General features: G+C 43.1%; 2 protein-coding genes across 2 annotated transcripts; one reads left to right on the forward strand and one right to left on the reverse strand.

The window, feature by feature from the left end:
- Positions 1 to 3,568: 3,568 nt before the first annotated feature.
- On the reverse strand, positions 3,569 to 7,528 carry LOC118782638. Its single transcript, XM_036536046.1, has 4 exons — positions 7,387 to 7,528; positions 6,324 to 6,434; positions 4,601 to 4,643; positions 3,569 to 3,669 (listed from the first exon to the last, which is right to left on the reverse strand). Exons 1-4 carry the CDS (start codon positions 7,438 to 7,440, stop codon positions 3,581 to 3,583), a joined length of 297 nt encoding a protein of 98 aa, XP_036391939.1. The 5' UTR covers positions 7,441 to 7,528; the 3' UTR covers positions 3,569 to 3,580.
- Positions 7,529 to 9,792: 2,264 nt separating this feature from the next.
- si:dkey-202l22.6 (up-regulator of cell proliferation) lies at positions 9,793 to 16,845 on the forward strand. The gene is made up of 3 exons (XM_036535925.1): positions 9,793 to 9,904; positions 11,577 to 11,751; positions 11,960 to 16,845. Exons 2-3 carry the CDS (start codon positions 11,700 to 11,702, stop codon positions 16,708 to 16,710), a joined length of 4,803 nt encoding a protein of 1,600 aa, XP_036391818.1. The 5' UTR covers positions 9,793 to 9,904; positions 11,577 to 11,699; the 3' UTR covers positions 16,711 to 16,845.
- Positions 16,846 to 22,129: the final 5,284 nt, after the last annotated feature.

The raw sequence follows: 22,129 nt of genomic DNA on the forward strand, positions 1-22,129 counted from the left end.
TGTTTCAGAATGCTGCACAGATTCGCTGATCTTTATATTACCTGCATTAGCTGGCACGGCAGGGTCGCTGATGGGTTATCAGGATTGTTTAAAGATTGGTGAATGTACGCAACATCTGTGCATCATTCGTTACAAACTCCAGTGTATCTAAGAGTCCTGGCTTTTATTAACCCAGAGTTTTTCTGCGTAAATTTAAATTGCTGCCAACACTTGTGATCTGCCACCTCTCTGTAGTTGTCCATGTCAGCCTATTTAAGATCTGTCTGTGCATGGGTTAGATCCAGGTGCTATGAAAGAGAATCAAGGAGACTGGAAGGGGATTACAACTGCAGTGTTATGAGTCAAAATATTGTACATTTCTGACGTGTGTTCTAAAATGAATACGATTCATGCCATTCTTAGACCAAACTGAGCTGAGGAACAGTGCAATGGAAATAGAGTTTTATTTCTCATTCCAGTTCAAAGAGCCTGTCTCAAATACTATTAAATTGTCCAATATATTCCCTATGGGTTTCACATTCAGTGGACAGACATCGATTGTCTGCTGCTAAAATATCTCCTTTTTCCTTGTTGTTGTATGCATAGTTATGAGTATGATTATTTTCCTTTTTTATGGTTTCTTTTTATCGTTTGTTATGGTTTTGTTATCAACAAGGCGGTGGCGTCATGCTATGGAGCTAGCCAATCGAAATCAGGGACTTCTTTGCTCCAACCAATCACACGAAAGAGCCGTGTGTAGACTGGGAGGAGTCAGGAAACAATCCCCTACCCCACCCACCCTGTTTTCCCTCCCCTTTTTTCTTTTGACCAATCAGGCTCTGCCCTTTCCTTCTAATCCTTCCCCTCTCAGCATTATTTATAAACTACAAATAAATACTCTTGTATATAAGAAACCGTTTTGTATAAATGATAACTATTTTCGTCATCTCCAGAATAAACCAGGGCACAACTTAAGTTTGATGTTATAACTTTAAGAATGGGGGCAAAAAGAAAAAAAAATCAAATGAAAATACTTTACACCTTGATTTCTGAGTGGGGTACAAAAACCCAGAAAGAAAAAATAATGTCTGGCTTTACTTTTACTTTTCTTGTTTTTGATAATGTTTGGTTGAATTTTTATTAATTTTCCGTCATTAATTGTTTTGTTTTTGTTTTTTATTATTATTTTAAGTTTTGTTTAACTTAAAAAAAGGCATTGCATGCTCTGAATATTTTGCTGGTTAAAAATAAAAAGGAAAAAGGAAAACAAACAAAAAAAAAGCGAAAAAAGAAAAAAACGCAGAAGGGATTCCTAAACTTTTACTGAAAAGTTGCTTCTATTTGCAATTGCTTGTGTTTAACTATACATTTTTTTCTATGAAAACAAAACAAATACAAAAAAAGAGTATTCCAACACCTTGTGCAATAAAGCTATCTTTCTATGAACCAGTCTTGTCCCCTTGTCTTCTGAGTTTTGAGAATATACATAATAACAGTAATGGTTTTTAAAGCCCTTTCAAATATGTAAATGCACATCATTGTGAACAGTGCGTGTGGGTGCGTGCATGTGCATGTGTGTGTGCGTGCGTGCATGTGCACGTATGCGTGTGTGTGTGTGTGTGGTTGGGTTTGGGGTTTACTCACTTTAATAACTGACACTGATGTGTTGCACCTTCTGAATGAATGATGCACAGGAGCCATTTTGAAAAAGGATGCACCACACATCATCTGACAGGGAGGCAGTAATTTAGCCTGTTAAACTGGGGGATTAATAGATGACCACATTTAAAGAGTGTGACTGGGAATTCTGCCAGAATACCAGCGACTGCTTAGAAAGCTGGAGGCCATCAAGCACCAATAAGAGGTAAACATCGATGTTTGGCCAACCTTTTGTACTAATGACAGCATGAACATGAAAAAAAAATCTGCCATCAGATTTTGATAAAGTAATGCGGATAGATTTTATCTGATAGATTGTCATAGACCTTAATGCAGAATTGATTTTAAATGAGCAAACTGGTCAAAGGGGGGATTTGTTTCTGCTAGGCATTTCATTTTGCCTGCGCCTCTCTTGAGACTCATAAGGTCACTTGTCAGATCCATCAGTGCTGTGAATCTGAGTGCTAAACAGAGAGAAACTGGGTGGTATTGTACGCTGTGTTGAATAATGTCTTACCATCACCTGAAGCTCAGCTTCTAAAACTAAGCTCTACATCCCAGCTAAATCCTCGCCAAAACCTCACCATCCCCTTGAAAAACATTGTGGTTTCATCCTCATAAAGGCTTCAGGATGACACTTGACAGTGGATTGGCCTTTGTGAGCAAGTTGGTCAGAAGAGTCTGCAGATTCTTTCTCTGCATTAGAGGAAGCCTCCACTTCCTCACTACTCACCCCCCTGAGTTTCCGGCCGAGGCTCTCGCTCTCTCCTGCCAGGATTACTGCTATGCCCTCCTTTCTAGTCTCTCTGAATGTATAATCAGACCACTGAAGTTCATCCAGAACTTGGATGAACTGCTGCTTGGCTCTTCCACAATCTCCCGATCACCTTACATTTGCTACTGGAAACCGCTTGCATCCAATTTAAAATGCTGGTATTAGGCTACCAAGTGGTGAGGGGAATGCCTCTCCCACACTGCTCATGTCACTCCATTCTGCAACTTCAGGACATCTGGCTGTCCCTCCCCTTCACAGCCTCATGTCCCAGTCGCATTCCTCTCTCTGGTCTGGCCCCAATGTGATGGAATGGCCTCAAGACCCAACTCAGGCCTAACTCACCTTCCCTTTATTTGTGTAGTGTTAGTGAAGTGTATGTTCTATTTCTGTGCTGTAGTTATGTACAGTGCTTGCATGTTTGAGACACATGTAGCCCGTATTTCTTATCACAGTACTATGTAAGGGCCAGACGCCTATCCAAGTGCGCTCAGCTACGTCCTGTCTGTCATGCCACTTTATTACATGCACTCTACACTCGTTCTTTGTATGTTGCTCCAAGTGTCTAAATGTGGGTGATTCCCGCCAACATGCCTCTAAAGAGGAACAAAATGGAGGACATGGCACAGACTCAAGTCATATGTGTTAAGCAGAGTGTTTATTGGAGTTAAGGATGTCCTTAATGTACACTTACGATGTAAAATCTCCACTCCCGACCACTGCAGCATGGCAAACACAGCAGCACAGTCTCAACATCACACATAACACTCTACTCGCTCACTCCAGTCACTCACTCACTCCTATCTCTCTCTCGCGCTCTCTCTCTCATTCTCTCGCGCTCTCTCTCTCATTCTCTCGCTCTCTCTCTCTCTCTCTCTCTTTCTTTCTCTCTCTCTTATTTACAACTCTAAAACCCATATATACAGTTTCTTCACATCATAAAAACACAGAACAAGCATGAAGCTATGACACATTGTTCATTACTTACACACAGCATCACACGAATTCCCTGCGGCACATACAGCATCTATCTGTATGTGCACTTGCTCTGTACAAGGAATGCATTTGGCATCACCATACATAAACGGAGGGATGTGTGTTTGGTGAAACTGCAGGCGGCCCTCCTACGGGGCACTCACAGCTAGTCCAGTGGTGGGTTCCAGCTGTTAATCAATACTTCCTATTCTTCTGTTTCCTCTGCTGGTACTTCCTGTACTGGGTCTGGATGGTAGTGGCTGCCTTGTCCAGCTGGCTTTGGCCTGGAGGGAGGCATATGAAAGAGGCGTGGTCGGAAGGGTCGGTTATTAAGTATCTTCTGTGCTGGGACTGACTAAACATGTTTACTTCAGGTATGCCCTTATCATCTGGAGCGTATCTTTGGAAGAGGCTGAACAGGCATGTCAAAATGCTAACCATTTGGAAGCCATGTTGTGGGAGGCAGCTGATATTTTTGTAGTACTGTCAATGCTGAAATTCAGTGAAAAGCAACAGTCTCTTTATTTATTTATAATTTGAGGTTAAATTCTTAACTGAAAAAATCACTGTTTTTTGTAGATTTTTTCACAGATTTGTTTGTTCAAGTGAATAAAATCCGTGTATCAATTCAGTTTTACGAGAAATCACAACAGGAAGGCTGTGAAAAAAGAAATGTTGTTCAAAAAGCACTTACTTGTGGATTACTGGTGACGTTTCACTGATGTGACATTTCTATAACACACGGGTTAGATCAGCCTCCTTTATTGCAATCAGAGACTAAACATAGTCCACATCCCCTGGCCAAGGGTGCCACCTTCCAAACGCAGCTCAATAAAAAATGTTGCTAGTATTAATCTATTAGCCTCTGTCTTCACAATGATTTGGCTTTGAACTCATATTAGCTTTGAAAGTCTGAATAAGAATAATAAGTCTGAATAAGAATGTCTGCCAGATTATTAAATCGAAGGTGTCGTCTTTCACTGTAAGTAACATTTTAATTTCAGCATAACATATTTAAAGTGTTATATTTTCTCTATATGCAAAAATATGAGTTAAGATGAGGCTGAATGGCGCCTTCTCTTCATTAAACTCCTTCTATTCTTATGCCTTTTGACAACTCACTTTATGGATTTCAGTGATGTTTTGCAGGTGTAAATATTCCCACATGGAGGCATACACAATGCCAATACTACCATTATCTCAACCCATACTCACCCTTTCTGCATCCAGCTCCACTGTCCCGTCCTTCACCATCAACCTGTAAGGCAGCACACACACCAACAGAAACACGCACTTTGCTTTGAACATATTGTAAAAAAATTGTGGGGCCCCACAATCACAGTCAGTCAACAAACAACTCCCAACAACTCTAACATGCACTTTTTGCACACAGTATTTCGAGACATTCAAGGTGCACGACTATATATATATACCCAGAAATTCATAAATACAAAGCACCCAGATACACACAAACACAAATATTTGGAATTCCAAACAGGTAGCACCCTTTACAACGCAAATATTTATTTATTAAACCTATCCCACCTTTCTTAGTCCACTTTACACAGAGAAATTTGGGAGACTGTCGCCATGCAGCAACTGCTTGGTATTTAGCATGACTTCATCAGAAGGTCTCAAAGAGGGACAGAGTGTGAATAAGGACAGAGATGTGCACATGCAATCTACGTGACACATTCTTTGAATGCCTTTTCTATCTTGCTGAACAGTTGATCAGCGCATTCATCAGTATAGGAATGCACCTCAAGACACACGGTAGTGGAGTAGCTCATCCATCCCATTCTTGCCATGTCAATAAAGCTCTTAGCAAGACACTAATGTGTCACTGGCTTCTGTCTTGTGTTTGTAAAATCGTTATCTACCAGCACTCCATTATGGCTGCAGAGTCATAGGCCAAGAGTCATGAAGTCGTTGTGGAAATAACATTGCGGTGGATTACTAAGTACATTGAAGTTATGCAAATGTTAATTCATTACCCTGTCAAACAGACTCTGCATAATGCACAGTACTTCAAGTACTCCAGGATCCACTGATGTCTTCCTGTTCGATGTTCTAGAGACACAAATCTTTCCACATGGGATTACCATTACAGTTGGCAAGAGTTGGGGGTGAGCTGGCCTGTGCATGTGAGGAAGCGATACTGATTTTGCCTGAATAAAAGCTGTGGCAGAACTTTGCCACCAGACCATCTGGCTTGAAAGTATCTGTCACTTTGCGGGGAAAGACTTTCCCAGAGCAGAACGGTGAACTAATAGAAGAGTCCTCGGGGAATCACCTGTGCAAGGTTGTCCTGATGAAGGCATTGATTGTAATAATAAAACAATTCTGCGAGCACTTTAAAGTGCTGGCGTGGGAGAGGGTCACCTTTGTCAAAGAGCACATGACGGCTGGATATGAAGAAACTTTGTTCTTGCATTTTGTGAATTGTACTTTGTACCATTTTCTGAAATCTGTGTTCTGGATCGGCTAATGGCATTCAAGTCCCTCTGGATGAGGGAATCAGCTCCATGAACGAATTAAGAAACTAAAACTTATGGTTACTTGCATGCACCAGAATATCACGTCAAAATTTCAGGGGCTAACTTAAAAAGAAGAATATCCCAAAGGAAATATGGTCCTTGTGCAGACATTGCCTATCGCTTTTTTGAATTGTTGCATTCTCCTCCTACGTATGAGCTATTTTATCTCAATTTCCAGAAAACCCATTTCTGCATACTAACTACAATTCCGACCTTGTCCTTCACCAGCAACCTCCCACTAAAGTTGGCTTTTTGTAAATGCCTCCACAACTCCCACTCAACTGCTCTCCCTACCTTTATTTCACATTGATAGAAAGCTGAGAGCTTGTTGCTATACACAGATGGCCTCACGGCCATCACCCTTGTCCCATTGGTTGCGGAACATATCAGTTCACACTGACCTGATCGGCCTGGCTGCCAGGGTGACCTTGAGGCACACGATGGATCTGCCAGGGCGTTGGCTGCGCTACCATGTAGGGCAAGGGCTCATGACGTCCCCATCGCATACCCAGCTGGGAGGAAGAGAGAGGGAGAGAAAGAGAGAGAGAGAGAGAGAGAGACAGAGACAGAGAGAGACAGAGGAAACAAGAAATCAAGCATGAGAGATAGAGAAAATGAGACTTTGAGCGAGATCTCACCTTCCATGTGAAATCCACCTGTAGAAATGAATAATACATGACATATAACATAATTTTATGGTTCAGAATAGGGCAGCACAAACTTGAGACCTTTTTCTGTCACAATGAGACAAAAATAACATATCCAATTGGCAATTCTAAAATATAATTCTCTCTTCTTTAAAACATTAAGGTCGCAGTGTGTACCAGCAGCCATCCTTGTATAGCAAAGCTATCTAAAGAAAAATAAAAATTGCAAGCACTCTGTTCAGGGTTCAGCATGCTATTAAGCCAAACTGAAAGTTTTATTTTGTTGTCAGAACGGAGTTTTTTGTTCTCTGCTAAGTAATGTCATTTGCCCTGTATATGGTGTGATGTGAAAGATACTGTTTATTCCTCATCTCTATTCCCAACAATGGGGGCTATTGCTCTGTTGTCATATTCGAGTTCTGTGCTAACTCCCTTTGGCGCTCTCTATGGTTACACAAAACACCGAACACCTACTGCCTCCATATGAACTGAAGTACCGGGTAAATAAATAAATAATAGGAACTCCCACCTCCGCAAGTTGCTTTTCACTTTTCTCCACGTTAATTCTGCCAAGTGAATACGAGGTTTGACAAATACACAGACGGACAGACAGAGCATACGCTGACGGATATCTACAAGGCTGCAGATCGAGGAATATGGGATGTAGTTTAAATTCGTTACATTTAAAAAGCATGACTTTTACAGGCGTTTTGTGTGTGTTTGTGTGTGTGTGTGTGTGTGTGTGTGTGTGTGTGTTTGCGTGTGTGTGTGTGTGTGTGTGTGTGTGTGTGTGTGTGTGTGTGTGTGGAGGTCTTACCTGCTCCGCAACTCGCACGACCAGGTACATGGCGGTCAACATTGTCGCCAGCATCTTTCCCTGCGTCTCCGTCCAGGCGTCCGTCACTCTATCTGCCTCACCAGCAGCGTTGGTTACTGAGGGAAGAGTGCACTTACATGCGCTCTGAGTGGGAGAGAGAGATGGAGAATCACCGCTACGCAGCGGTGCGCACACGCTCTCTCTCCATCGCACCCACACACACATGCGATGGTCTAAGTCTATTACAGAGCTTTGCTGAACAGAAATAGAGCGAGAGGTCTTCTTTTGTCCACGTCTGAGTTCGGACCCACTTCACGCAGTGCCATCTACAATCGCCACGTTCTATTCTGAGCCTGAAAGCCTTGCAAATTCATTTGAATTAAATTGCTAGATACCATCTGAGATCTTGGATTCTTCCCGGCTATGTAGAACACAAGAATGGTTTTTAAAAGAATTAATAAATGTTACTTTCTCTCAGATTAAACTGATTAATGGAAATATTGTAATGCATTGGCACCAAAATGTCAACCACAAAAACCAAGCCAATTTCTCAAATAGAATTAATTGTTCGGCACTTGCCCTTCCGTTAGCATCGCTTTGAAATGAACCCTAAGATATTACTTACTTACTTACTTAAAAGTACTTCATGGGCGTTATGGCCTTAATTCATTTAAACAAATGTCTTAATGGTCCGAATATTAAATACATTTACAAATAACTTTTTATTGTCATAGACTAAAATAAAGAGCCAAACGGAGCCAATTATTTGGCTTTCTAACTGTACGTTGGGTGCGCACAGGTGAAAGAAAGGAAGCAGGGTAAGGGAAAAGTCTTCTTTGCTTTTATAGCCTATTTTGAGGATGTATTGGTGTGGAACACTTAATTTATATTACCTAGTTCTTCGGCTATTAATATTGTGAGACAGCCATTGAATTGACTGTTGTTCCGGAAAGTGCCTGCCGGAGACTGGAATGGGTGCAACGAGTCCTTTATTAGCCCGAAGTACTGAATGCAGACGCTTCATCGAGAGTGCATCGGGGCGCATCAAAGTGGAGACGAATGCTCAAAATGCGATTCGAATCGATCTGATACGGATCTTTCGAATCAGAAGCAAGTTAAATGGAGTGCATATCTGTGGCCTCAGCGCGTTTGCGTCAACGCGTCGTCATCTCCGCCCCCATTACCTTGCTGTCTTGTATTCGTATCCACCTGCTGTGGTTTATGTGAGACTGACAAAATAGCACGGCGGTAACCTATGGCATAGTGAAAAGGAGCAGGCGTCGTAACCGAAAGGTTGCCTGTTCGATTCGCCGCTGGGGCACTGTTGTACTGTGGGGCACGATACCTAACCGAGAACTGCCGCAATAAATATCCAGTTGTATGAATGGATAACATGTAAAAAGTTGTAGCCTATGTAAGTTGCTCTGGAAAAGAGTGTCTGAATGACGCTAATGCAATGTAATAATACTAAAAACATAAAATATCTTTAAACGTAAGATAGACCTACTAGGATATCTACTGATCTAAAACACACACGCTGTGCCTCTGTATGGTTTATGAAAAAGTAGACAAGCAAAAAACCACATGCCTGCTTCATTCAACGCCAGTCGTAAACCATTGCTGCCCTGGACTTTGGCAGTATTGCATTTTTTGTTGTGTATGCTCCTACCACATTATACATGTGAAACCGACTTTAAATGTTAATAGCTACAAATCTCCTCATAATTATAAATATGAAAATATGAATCATAAATTGTTTATATATCTCAGACAATTATTCTTATGCCCCCCAATTTGTCAGATTTTATTTATTGCACATACTGTATCCCTTTTTATTTGTAGGTGAACTATTATTCTTCATGTGTCTCTCACTGTTTCCTCTTTTTATATTCCACAAGAGCAAAACTAGTACAACTACATTTCTTGATGCAATAATGCAACTTTGGTGCCGCATTCAGTCTATGCTTAAGTTGTAACTAAATGAGGAAACTGTCGTGCGGCCTTCATCACACTGCATGCATCATTCCTGTGTTAGATCAATGGATACCTGCCTCAGCTCTGTCATTTAGCAATAAAATTATAATCAATTTCTGCCATCCTGGACAGGTAAAATTTCAGTGGAGGTGTCAGTGGGAAATCCCTTTACAGTCTTCCTAAACACTGTGTGTGGGTGTGTGTGTGTGTGTGTGTATGCGCGTGTGTGTATGTGTGTGGTGTGTGTGTGTGTGTGTGTGTGTGTGTGTGTGTGTGTGTGTGTGTGTGAAAGAGAGAGAGAGAGAAAGAAAGTGAGTGAGTGAGAGAGGTACAGAGAGAGAGAGAGAGAGAGAGAGAGAGAGACAGTGCGTTGAGAAAAGAAATATCTCTTAAGTGTGTCTTATCGCGCTGTTGGTATAAGAATGTGTCCTCTGCAAGAGCAGCTGTCATTTCTCAGGTGCAGTCATCCTTACACAGGGCATACTGCCTCCTTCAAAAGCAAGTGCTGTCTCTGCTACCACAGGGGCTTTTTTGCAGTCTAACGGTAAGTTTTCTATTTTTCCACTTTCAGCAGGACAGCGGCACTCATACAGGGAGTAATGATTTACATTAGAGCACAGACGTGTGGCTGACACACAGGCGGAAACACAAACTATGGATCATGTAGATATCTGCCATGGAAGGGCCATTTTGTCAGGCTAAGTGCTTCCAGTGTTTTACTTTTCTTGTGTTTAATTATAAATTACTTACTGCATTAATTTTGTTCTAGAAAATGCCTGTAAAATTTCAATTTACAATTAGATTTGAATTTCAGTTTGATTTCAGTTATAAATGCATTTTGAATGATTTTGCCTAACAGCAGCAATGGGTTCTCTTTAGGCTTGACATTATAATCTTAATGCCTGATGAACCAGATTGTATCTATGTCCACATACACAGTAAGGTCAATCATAACAAGGAATTTAGTCTCTACTGTACAACTGTAAAACAAGAAATGGAGTCTATAATCGGACTCTGTCTCTTGTTCATTTTCATGCACCCAACAGAACATTATCAACATGTGTGTGATTGTCTATTATTTGCTACTATACACCTGTACCTGGTACTAATCTCATGACTGGAAACATAGATCAGGTGGGTTCCTCACAGTATTTCAACACTTCTGTGCACCAACCATGTCCAATTGATAATGATAGATAATGTGTCTCTTGTCCTGGCGTCACATACTGTATATGACGGAAGAGTCTTGGTATGGAATGTACAATATGTTGTAATTTGCATTTTCTCCAGAGGGGGAGTCAGAGGGCAGGCAGGAACATACAGAGTTTGAGTCTGCTGTATCCTGCACACAAAGTTTGACTGTTGGGCTCAGAGTAAGGGTAGGCAAAGAGGGTCACAGAGCCTTCCTATTGGTTGTGTCTTAGTGAAATAAGAGAATGATTTTGTGTTATCAGTGAAGCAGTCTGAAAACAGAAACTGCTAAGGAGGAAAAACCAGTTGACTACATTCCACACCAAACTGCTCTGAGATAGCTATCAAATCTCCTTCAATCTGTGATTGTTACCATCTCAGACATAAAAGTGGAACCACACTGTCTTTAATGAAATAAGCACATACACACAATACGAATCTTCTGTCATTTTAGTACCTTATAGATTAAAGGTCCCCAATATGTCATATGACATTTTTCAAGCTTTGCAAATATTGCTGTCATCATACAGAGCACATTTTATTGCTTGATGTGTAATTCCTTGCACTGTCACTTCAATGTTATTTTCTGTGTTCTGTTATGACATTCATGTTGTCACCATATTTTATTTAGGCACCATAGTGTCTACAGTATTTACTACTTATCATAGATTAAGATATAAGAGTAAAGAGTACAGCATGGTATGGTGCAGCAAGTGCTTCTGGTTATTCTACAATATTGCACAAAAGTGCAATACTGTCACTGGGTTTGATTGCATTTGTCTTATTAAAGATATTTCCTTTGTTGTTTACTTAGTATTAAATTTTTGTCCCTTACTTAGTGCTGCACTGTCAATGCTTACCATACCAACCTTCACTGATAAAATAAAATAAAAAGTGAAATACATTGATGATCATCAAAAAATTTATCTCCATCTGTGAACACCTCTGAAAAGTATGTTGAGGGGTAATGTTTGAATGGTGAAAGTATTTGTCTTCTCCACCTCTCAACTGTCACTGTCTGTCAGGTGTGTCAGGGCTTTGGAGTTGGGTGTCAGACTGCAAAACGTCATTCTGGCCAAGAGGAGCCATTGCTGAAGTCAGAACAGTCAAAGGAGGTGGTGAAAGAGAGAGGGAGAGAGCCCCCCGCCATGTCTGTCCATAGCAAGAGACTGTCACTGAGCCGTAAGAGCAAAAGAAGAAGTGAGTCACTCAGTTGCTCTCTCACAAAACCTGTGTTGCTGGAACTGCTGTGTTTGTTATGATGAGTATATGATTCAGCTATAGGTGTGCACAGAGTAATGTAAGTTCATAAATTAGCAAAACAAGTAAGTATGTAAGTACTGTATGTAGTGAATTAAATTCTGGGGTGCCACAAATGCATTTGTAACTGGTTGCACTGTCTTTCTAGAGTCTGCTGAGGAGCGGGCGCTGGAAAATGTGTTGCAGCAGCTGGGCTTGGAGGCCCACCAGACAGAACCTTTAGGCCTGGCATCCATTTTGGAGATCAGCACCTGGAATCCTGGTGACTCACCACCCCAGGCCCCAGCTGACCTTCCCCGTGCATTCCTTAGGCGATTGTGGCTGCTAAGTCCAGAGACCCGCAGCCCGCTTTGTCATGCCCTAACAGATGCCCTAGGAGATGCCAGTAAAGAGGACAGCCTTCCAGGCCTGGGGGAAGACTCTCAATGCCCTGTCAACCCCCTGGACTTGGTGTCTGCTGTCTACATGTCCTCTGACAGCCTCCTGCATCAGGAGATGGCTGTCCGGATGGCACAGTGCCGGTTTGCGGTGCCGTTGGTGATGCCCCCTAGTGGGCCTGATGGGAAGGCTACCTTCCTACTGTGGCCCCTCCGGGCAGTGATGAGGCAATGGAGGCCCCACTCAGTGGCAGGAATTGGTGGCTTACTTGAGGGAGATATGGCTAGCGCCCAGATGCCTCTGTTGTCTTTTGTCAGACTGGGCCATTGCAGTGTCTCTAAGTCTCGAGTGCTGAACCACGTCCTCAGTGGCTCTCAAGAGCCCGGTGACTACTTCCTACACCGGGGCATGGATGGAGGGCAACTGCCCCGTAGACTCTCAGACGGATTAGTGGAGGTGAGCTGGTACTTGCCCTCAGGGAATCACGACCTGGATGTTTTCCCTGAAGCAGTGATGGTAGCCAACCTCCGTGGGGATGCCACCACCTCCCCCACCACCTTTGAGGCACAAGTGCAACTGCTATGCCGTAACTCTTCTGCCCTTTTTGTGTTCTGTGGTGCTCTTGGGGAGAAAGAGCGCCACCTGCTGGCATCCTGGAAGCACAGCACCAGCCGTATCTTCCTCATCATGTGCTCAGAGATTGAGGAGAAGGAGGAGGCAGAAAAGGAGAAAGGGGAATCAATGCACAAGCTGAACGAGGAGTTGAAGCTGCCAGAGGAAGCAATGGTATCCTGTAGCAGCCTCGGTGATGAGGAGGAGTTGATGAACAGGCTAAGAGAGGCAGTGATCTGTCTGCTGCAGGACAGCCTTCGTTCAGTGTCTCTGGTGGCAGTGGCAGAAGATGCCCACAAGCTCAACATCACTGTGGACGAGGGAGAGACCTGCAGGATGGCACTGACTCGGGTGGAAGAGGTTCTGAAAGGCATTGAGGAGCAGGGAGTCAGCAAGTATAAACAGGAGCAGCTGCCTCTCCAGGGCCAGCTGTGGAAAAGGCTCATGCATGTGGAGAAAGAGGAATGCCAGCGAAAAGGAGCCAGTCTGGAGCAGCGAAAGCAGGAGCTGCAGAAAGAGAAGGAAAGCTTGTACCAGGAGCAAACAAAGTATGAGATGACTGCAGCTATGAAAGACTTCATTGGGGCCTTGTCTACCTCAAACAAGCTGGAAAGAGCCTTCTTCTTAGACTGGATGAGATTGAAGTTAAACACAATGTCGGTGCAGAAACACACTCCCCCACATCAACTCGTTACAGAGCAACGGGAGGCCACAGCAGAGGGACAAGACAGGCAAACTGGAGACCCTGACGAAAAGGTAGAGCTGGATAAGCAAAATCTGGACTTTGCCCTGGGGCTGGAGGATTTCACCCGTGAGATGGGGCTCATCTTTGAGCTCTCACAGTTGAATCCTGGCAATGGCTCGAAGAGTGTTATGCGCCTCCCAGCTCTGGCAGCCGATCTGCTCCTATACGGCCAACCTCTGGAGCTGCTGGATGGTGGTGCCTCCACCATGCCCCTCCAGTGGGTGGGCAGTGTGCTGTCCGAGGTATACAGACGGTTGCCGCATGACAACCAGGTGAGGGTGCTCACAGTTTTGGGCCTCCAGGCTGCAAGAAATGCTGTGGTGCTCTCAGCCTTGCTTGGGGTGAGCTTCCATATTGGGAGCAGCCAACACACCAGGGGTGCTTTCATGCTCCTGATCAGGGTGCCGCAGAACCTGAGGAAGGAGTTAGGATGTGACTTCTTGCTGCTCATCAACACAGAGGGACTGCAGTGTATGGACTTGGGGGAGTCGTTCGCTTGTGACAATGAGCTGGCCACCATTGTCACTGGGCTAAGCGATATAACTCTGGTCAACCTTCCAGCAGAGGGTGAGCCCGAGATACACAGCACTCTAAGGATGGTGGTGAATGCCCTCCTGCACGTGAAAGAGAAGGGAAGGATGCCTATTTACAAGGTCATGGCACAGGGTGACAATGTGGACACTAAGTTCCTGGTTTTACAGCTGAGTCGTGTCATTCAAATCCTAACAGCAGGAGAGAAGAAGATGACCACCTCCTGCCTGGATGATGTCCAGGAATGCAAGGCTGATGCCAACTACCAATATCTACTGGGACTCTGGCAAAAAAATCATCCAATGGCGCCTGTTGCTCCTGGGTACAGCAAGGCAGTGCTGGGGCTGAAGCAGACTCTGCTAGCTACACTGCGGAAGTGTGCAACTAGTACCCCATCAACAAGTCTCCCAGAGCTTATGGAGCGCATGAGCAGTATGTGGGAGGCAGTGCAGTATGAGAACTTCTCCTTTGGGTTAAGAGACGCAAAGGTAGCTGAAGCTTTCTGCAGCTTGTGTGTTGAGTTCTCCCACTGGGAAAGGACTTTCCGGGGGCATATGGAGTCTTGGGTGGAGGCAGCAGAGGAGCGCATCTCTGCTTTTGAGGGGACGACTCCAGGAAATGGTGGCATCGACGGACCTCAGAGTTTAGAAGACCTGCTCAGAAGCTTGAAGGAAGAAGCAGAGGAGGAGGTGGCTTCTGAAGCTGACAAACTTCTTTCAAGCCTTGTGGAATACTTCAAGAGAGAAGACAGCAATCCATCTTTAGTGCAAAACTTTAGAGCAAATTTCATCAACACTCTGGGTGCACTGAAGGACCAGGTGGCTCATGAGGTGAATGAGAAGATAGAAACTACCACAGAGAGGCACGTTACTGCCACAAAGATCAGAGACTTTCAGACTGTGCTAAAAGCAGCTCTGGAGGCCCAGATGCAATCAATCCTGGAGCGCCAAAAGACTAACGAAGCAATTCTTGAGGACAAGCAGCTAGAGGAAGACTTTGTTAATGTTTGGAGTGAAACTGTATCCAAGCTGGACCTCAAGCCTCTGGAGACTCAGGACATAACCAGTAGGGTTATCGAACAACTTAAGGAGAATCTTGCTAACCGTGGCATCAAAAAGCATCTGGATAAACTGGTGAATGTCATCAATGGTGGAACCTCTACCTTTGCCGTTGACGATGAGCACTTTGGCTTTCGAAGCAGGGTGAGGCACAAATTTTCTGAGGATAACACAACGCATGCTCAGAGGATAGCAGACAGGGCAATTGAGGACTGCAATAAGTATGTCTTGCAGAAAAAGTGCCTCAAGACAGATTACTCCGACAACTACACCAAAGAGTTGCTGGAAAGAGTGGATGAGGGTCTGGCAGCAAAGCAGTTTGAGATTAAATCTAAATTTGAGGTAGAACTGAAAGTGCACATTTGTGCTGGTGCAGCCCACTCCTTCCAGGAAATGCACGAGAGCTTCACTAGGGAGAGAGATCTCCTTAGGCACCTTGAGGAGACGCGGGAACAGCACTTCTGGGAATTCCTGTACCAGTTCCGTAAGAGTGATCAGTGCCAAAAGGCAGCCAGGGTTTTCATTGCTTTGTGCCTCAAACCAGCAGTGCTGGATTACATCCACCACCCCCTAGGGAGCCTGATACTGGAGCAGATGCTGAGTGGTGAGGCTGCACAGCATTACCGCTCCCACCAAAGCTTCCATTTCAATCTCCTGAAGGAGCTGCTGCTGGAGGACAACTTCCAGGGCTTCTTGGACTACCTCCTGGGCTATGACAGCTTCATCAGGAGGAGGATCCAGGACCACGTGGTGGCACACGTCTCCAAAACAGCCTTGCTGGAGGACTGGCGGCAGCAGAGTCTGGAGCAGATTGCAGAGAAGATGGAGGGGGCTGTGAGGATGGCGGGGGACGGGTGGAGAGGGGAGCAGACAAACGCAAGCCTGCTGCTGGAGAAGGTGTGTGACGGCCTTGAGAGTGGTGCGGACTTGACTATCAGCCGAGACACCTTGCGCGGACCCCTCTTCCAAATCATCACACCGAGACATCACTTTGTGGAGTGCTTGCTGGATTCGCTGGCCGAGATGCACCAATCTCTAAAATTGGAGTTCTCCCAACACGGTAACACCACTCAGGCTATCACTGACATCCTTCAGGCCCTGCCCTTCAAGCCCCAGGATGAGCTGTACCGCAAAGTTAAGGGGTGTGAGCAGCAGTGCCCTTTCTGTAAAGCCCCTTGCAACACAGGGGAAGGGGAGCACATGGTGCATCGCACCCTGCTGCACCGGCCCAAGGGTCTGGTCTCCTACACCTGCGCTGGTTCATCCTCCCTGTCTCCCACCACCTGCCCCTCTGACATAGCTGGGGAAAATCTGTTTTTGAACCGAGACACAGATGGGAAGTCCTTCCGCTACAAAGACTACCGCTCTGTGTACCCGGACTGGAGCATCCCTCCAGAGGAACCTGGCAGCGATGGAGCCGTTGCCTACTGGAGGCATGTACTGGTGAGGTACAATGAAAGGTTTGCACAGGAGTATGGGCGTGAGCCAGCTCAGCTGCTGGAGGCCTGGAGGAACATCACCCAGGAAGAGGCCATTCAAAGCCTGAGAGAGGCCTTCCACATGGAGGAACACTGACATTGTGGAAAAACTGCCCTCCCCAAATGCATTGTCAACATGCCCACTTCCTGAGGACAGCCGAAACACACAAAATTCAAGCTGAGCTTATAATATGATGCACTGCTTAGTATGATTGGAATGAAAAGGAACACACACACATTATGTACTATAATATTGTACGCAATACTAACAAAATAACCAAATGATGAATCAAATGATGATATTATTGTATTTTTGTTTATGTTGCTATAATTTAAATGTTTCAATGATATTTCTATATGTAGCATGTAGAGCAGATGGTGTACTGTTATACTTCTTACACATGTGTAACATTGTGATTGGTAAATACTTCTACACTAAACCTTTTCATTTTTCCATATGTTATCATAGATTTTGGTCAATTTCTCTTGAATGAATCAGTTAGTAAAATGGTTGAAACCAGTGAGAATTTTGTTTATTTGTTTTTGTAAGCAGTATTGCCAGGTCCAAGGAGCTCTATAGTAAAGCTTAATAAATAATAATATAACCAAAAATAGTAATCACATTTTATTTTGTAAAATTTAACCATGATTAATATAGATGTGTGTGTGTGTAATATGTGTATATCTGGTGTGTGTGCGTGTGTGTGTGTGTGTGTGTGTTTAATTGCGTGTAATATGCACTGTGTTTGTGTATGTGCTGTAATTTCCTGAAGATGTCTGTCCAACCATAATCCATGATAATTCATAATCATTACAAAGCAAAGAGGAATATGTTATTTCATTTTCAGTCATTTTTTTGATTACCTGCTGCATTCTGCTCTTCAGTTGCCCCTCCAAACTCATGCAAGTCTGAGACATTATTTGTGGCTGTCTTCAGTTTTCAGGCACTTCTTTATGTTAACACCTCACGGGTTAAAAACACTGTACAAGATTTCTCCCTGACCATGCTACATTTTCTCTCTGATGCATGTAATAAGCAATACAATCCACTAGAGGGAAGCAGAATCCTACACAAAGGCAGCGCAGAGCAGAAAGTAGTGGCTAGATGTTCACAGAAAGCCCCCTTTACCCTGACTGTCTGGATCCCTTACACTGATTAGGATCATATGAAATCAGACTTGTTTGTTGAAAAAAATGTTAGTTTTTTGACATACTCCTTGAAAATGATAAGCACTGTGATACTGCTAGTTCACCATCTTTGAGGAGCCAACTACTATGCCATCACTAGTAGATGAGGTGCTTTTACTGTTATCATGGTCAACTGATAAACAAAATTTGTATAACTTCAGCTATTGATGCTGAACTCATTACTCATACCATGGTCACACCAAGGTCAGCTTGATGTTCTATCTTTGATCATTAAATGTTTCAGATATAAGTTGCTCAATGTGTCCTAGCTAGATCTCATCTCTATGAGGTAATATTTTGTATTTTATTATTCTGATTTGCCATTTTAAACCCAATTTATAAGTTTAAATATTAACAAGGTCACATGAGTAGTTAAGCCTGTCCTGTCTTTCATTAAACGGGAATTGCTCTGTGTTTGCACGTCCATTTTACCGTTGGCTTTCATTTTGGGTTACTTTAGGTGCGGCGGCTGGTTTGTGGAGGGAAGTGGTCTGATTTATTTGCACTTTGCAAGCTTTCAGCAGACTCAGGAAACACAGCCAAAGACACCAGCCAAAAAAGCTGGGAAGGACAGGCTGTACTCACAAAGCTGTATAAACAGAGTGTGGCAGAGCTGCATGTTATCACAAAATGGGAAAGGTTAGAGACACGTTAGATTAGATTAGGAGAGATGGGTGATGACTGATCCAGACCTTTGGATTTAATTGTACAAAGGTGGGCTCTCCTTCTATACATATATCAGGTATGCAATTACATACTTGTTGCTCTGGGATGGTGACTGAAAGCTCAGCTCATTAAATATGATTTGCAATGACCAACTGTGTTTAGAAGTCTTACTCATTTCATTTACACAGGGAAGGGTCTGAGCTGACTAGAATATCTGGCCCTGGTTCTTGCGTGGGCCAGTATTGGCTGGACCTCTGGTGTCACCATTCATGCTGGAGTTATAATGAGCTCCTGTGGAGTATTCTTTTCATTGCAGTTCAATTGGGGCACTAGTTGCACAAATAAGTGCATCTATATTAGTATTCATTCCAACCCCTGCCTTGACTTGTTTGATTTCATTAATTAACCAAGCACATAAACTCATGGGCGTGGTGTAAGGTCAGTTTCCACACAAACCCACACTGAGACGATCATCGAAGCAGGCACCAACAGTTAACCTTTCAAATCCTTTGACCCCCACCCCCCATATTTTCCTCCTGCCTTTTCCTTTAAAGGACATCATTTGTGAAGCAGGTACTCAAAGAAACCATGTAAAGCCCTAGTAAACAGGACCCACACGCAGGTAATGAATACGTATACTGCTGCTGATTATATTAGAGGTCTGTGTTAGTGCATTATCCAGCAAAATGCCCTTTTCCTTTATCGCTCTTTCTGCTGTCTCCATTACATGTATCATTTTACATTTGTGTGCTTATTAGTGGTGGATTTCACCATACAATGCAGCCTGCCTTTTGCTTTATACTTCCAGACTGAGTCTGTCAATCACTTCCAGCACACCCTTATGCCCCAATTATCAGTCACAGACACGGTTAATTCACACATTAAAATTCTAATTAATTCCAAAGGAAAGACAAAGATAGAAGGGGCCTGTGGATTCTGTATAGAAATGAGTCACAGGCCAAGTCCATTAAATGTCATGTTACTGTTTATCAATTAATTAGACTTTTAAATTGCAGCATGTTTAAGGCAGACTCTTTACGTATTCAGTGTTCATAGACATGACACTTCTAAGGGGTCTTTTATTTAGACCCACTGGGTCTAAATAATTTGAAGCATTTGGAAATTTGCACTGCATTTGACTGGATAAGCATGTATTACATTTTGTGTTAAACTATTGATGCAATGAAGTGGGTTATTGGCATTGCACAATTTACACAAACACATAACTGAGAACATATACAAAGCTGTATTGCATTGGTTGTGACGTTGATAAAAGCTCAGTTATAGCTGGTTTCTGTATGAGCTCTTTGGCCCCTGTGCTAACCTTATTTTCAGCTAAATTATGCAGATGCTTAGCAGACTTAGTGTCATCTGGGTCTTCTCTTCTGCTCCTTCTGACAAGAAAGCCTTGTATCTGCCCTACCACTGACCCGGGTACGCTACCTGCCCTGCAACTGGTCCCAGAAGAGTGTCTGCCCTAATTCTGATCTCAGTACAGTGTCTGCCCTGTCATTGACGCCAGTAATGTGCCTTAACTGTAACCTTGGCTAGGGGGTGAACTGCACAGAAACCCTCCCACAGCAACATGACCAGCAGACTACATATAGTAATTCAACTGTGACAGTGGTCACTCAGAATATTATATGCAACTACAAAACCATACAACCAAAATAAATTCATACAATCACTGACACATATAAACCACACACACTCAGACATACACACATAAGCTGCAGTTGTGGAGTGTGGAGACTGAGGGAGGAGGGAGGGTTTTTCTGAAGGTGTTGGGGGGGGGGTGGCTAAATTGGGGACAAAGAGGCAGCTGCTGAGTCTTTCCTCACCACTGGTCCTGATGTTGAGGTTAGCAACCAGTGTGTGCACATGCACCCACGTCACCACTGGACTCCAGTCTACTACTCCACACACAGCCCAGCGCTGGACAGATAGAGGGGTACAGACAGAAGAGGAGAGAGGAAGATAAGGGGTTAGGAAGGGGAGAAGGAAAAGGCTGCTTGAATCACAGCTCTGAAGATAAGCTGCCTTGAAGACAGATTTTCCTCTGCTTGTGACATCGGTCATTCGCACAGGTAATCCCTTTCATATACTTCACACACTCTCGCGCACCTCTGTAGAACACCACTGAACTGAGACGATTGCTGTTTTACTTGATTTGCTTTGTGGAACATTGCAAACTGAGTGAGTACGTACCGAACTGCACCTATAGGGCTCCTCAGATCTGAAACGGTGCAATAGAAAGTGTAGGTGCAGTAGCTCATCCAAACTTTCATGTCAGTAATGTTCGTGGTTAAGATGGTGATGATAACACAGCTGCAGATGATGATGATGACAATGATGATAATAATAATGATTATGATCAATATTGTTGTACAATAATAATTATGGTATAATGTCATTTAGTGAATAGCAGTGGTAATGGATGGTACTTTTCAGAACTGCATATGAACATGAATATTGTGTAAGATGTGACCAGCTTTGCATGAAAACATAAAAATGCATATGAGACAAACTATAGCATGAGAGTATCAGTATTAAATGATCAGTTGATTTGGGCAATATGCAATGTTTTTTGCGTCTGAATGGGTTAGGACTCTTAGACACATCAATACCGAGAATCATTGGGTACAATACATGTTTGATACATGAGCATCTGTATCAGTTGAAATTTATCATGATGGACATGGTATCTTAGGTTTGTTAGATTGTAAATTGAGAAAGTCTCTGGTTAAAACAACAGTGAGATGTACAAAGAGACCCAGGCAAGAATGTAAGGGTTGAAAAAAGTTTTGTTCAAAATTTGCACACATGTGCGAAGAGAAAGAGAGAAAGACAAAATGAGGGAGAAAGAGAGACACCTTTTTTCACTGTATTGCAGATACAGCAATCTGGGCTTGTTCAAATGTACCTTTGCAATATCTAACATTTTGATGCGATGTATAACAAAAATGAAGGTCCAAAACACTGCAATAATTTTTGCTTTGATTAGGACTATTACAAATAGCACTATGCCATACTTCTAAAGTGTAAGCAACAAGGTGTACCTCAAATGTATGCTAACAATCACTGTACATGTTTCTCCTTCTTGATTCTGTTGTGGTACTCAGAGACATCCACATCACAAAAAATTTCATAGCACAGAAAACAAACCAACCCTACCCTATATTTTTTACCCTCTGCTGCGAATCAATGGAATCTGAAAATGAATAAAATTTTCTAATAAATTTTATACAATAAAATCTGCTCCACTCATATTCATTTTTCATTTCCTGCTGCTTTGATATTTCTTTCATTCTTAAACAATTTCCACACCAACCGACAGTATGTTACATGACAGTAAATCACTAAACGATCACAAATCCATTCAGAGAAAAGCACTCGTATCACTGGCTGACGGAGGCATCATTTTCCCGCTGAGTGTGATGCAATTTAATCTTTGTGGTCAGAGGTTCTCACACACTGTCTGTACAAATCAGTACTATCATGCAGCACCTTCACGCAGCAGTTGAATCTCGACAACTTGTGTATTCAGTAAAACCTCTCTCACTGTCACCTTAACACAAAACAATTGTGTCACTCTTCATGTGCACTTTCTGTATTGTATCACTAGAAGCCTTCAACTTTAAACAATAAAGTATAACAGAAAT

This window comes from Megalops cyprinoides, chromosome 9, assembly GCF_013368585.1.
Source record: "Megalops cyprinoides isolate fMegCyp1 chromosome 9, fMegCyp1.pri, whole genome shotgun sequence".
NCBI lineage: Eukaryota > Metazoa > Chordata > Actinopteri > Elopiformes > Megalopidae > Megalops > Megalops cyprinoides.

Coding starts and splice junctions, on each gene's coding strand:
- si:dkey-202l22.6 (XM_036535925.1), top strand. CDS start 11,700: ATGTCTGTCCATAGCAAGAGACTGTCACTGAGCCGTAAGAGCAAAAGA. Junction 11,752..11,959: donor CCGTAAGAGCAAAAGAAGAA/GTGAGTCACTCA, acceptor CTGTCTTTCTAG/AGTCTGCTGAGGAGCGGGCG.
- LOC118782638 (XM_036536046.1), bottom strand. CDS start 7,440: ATGCTGGCGACAATGTTGACCGCCATGTACCTGGTCGTGCGAGTTGCG. Junction 4,644..6,323: donor CTGGCAGCCAGGCCGATCAG/GTCAGTGTGAAC, acceptor GCTGCCTTACAG/GTTGATGGTGAAGGACGGGA. Junction 3,670..4,600: donor TGGAGCTGGATGCAGAAAGG/GTGAGTATGGGT, acceptor GCCTCCCTCCAG/GCCAAAGCCAGCTGGACAAG.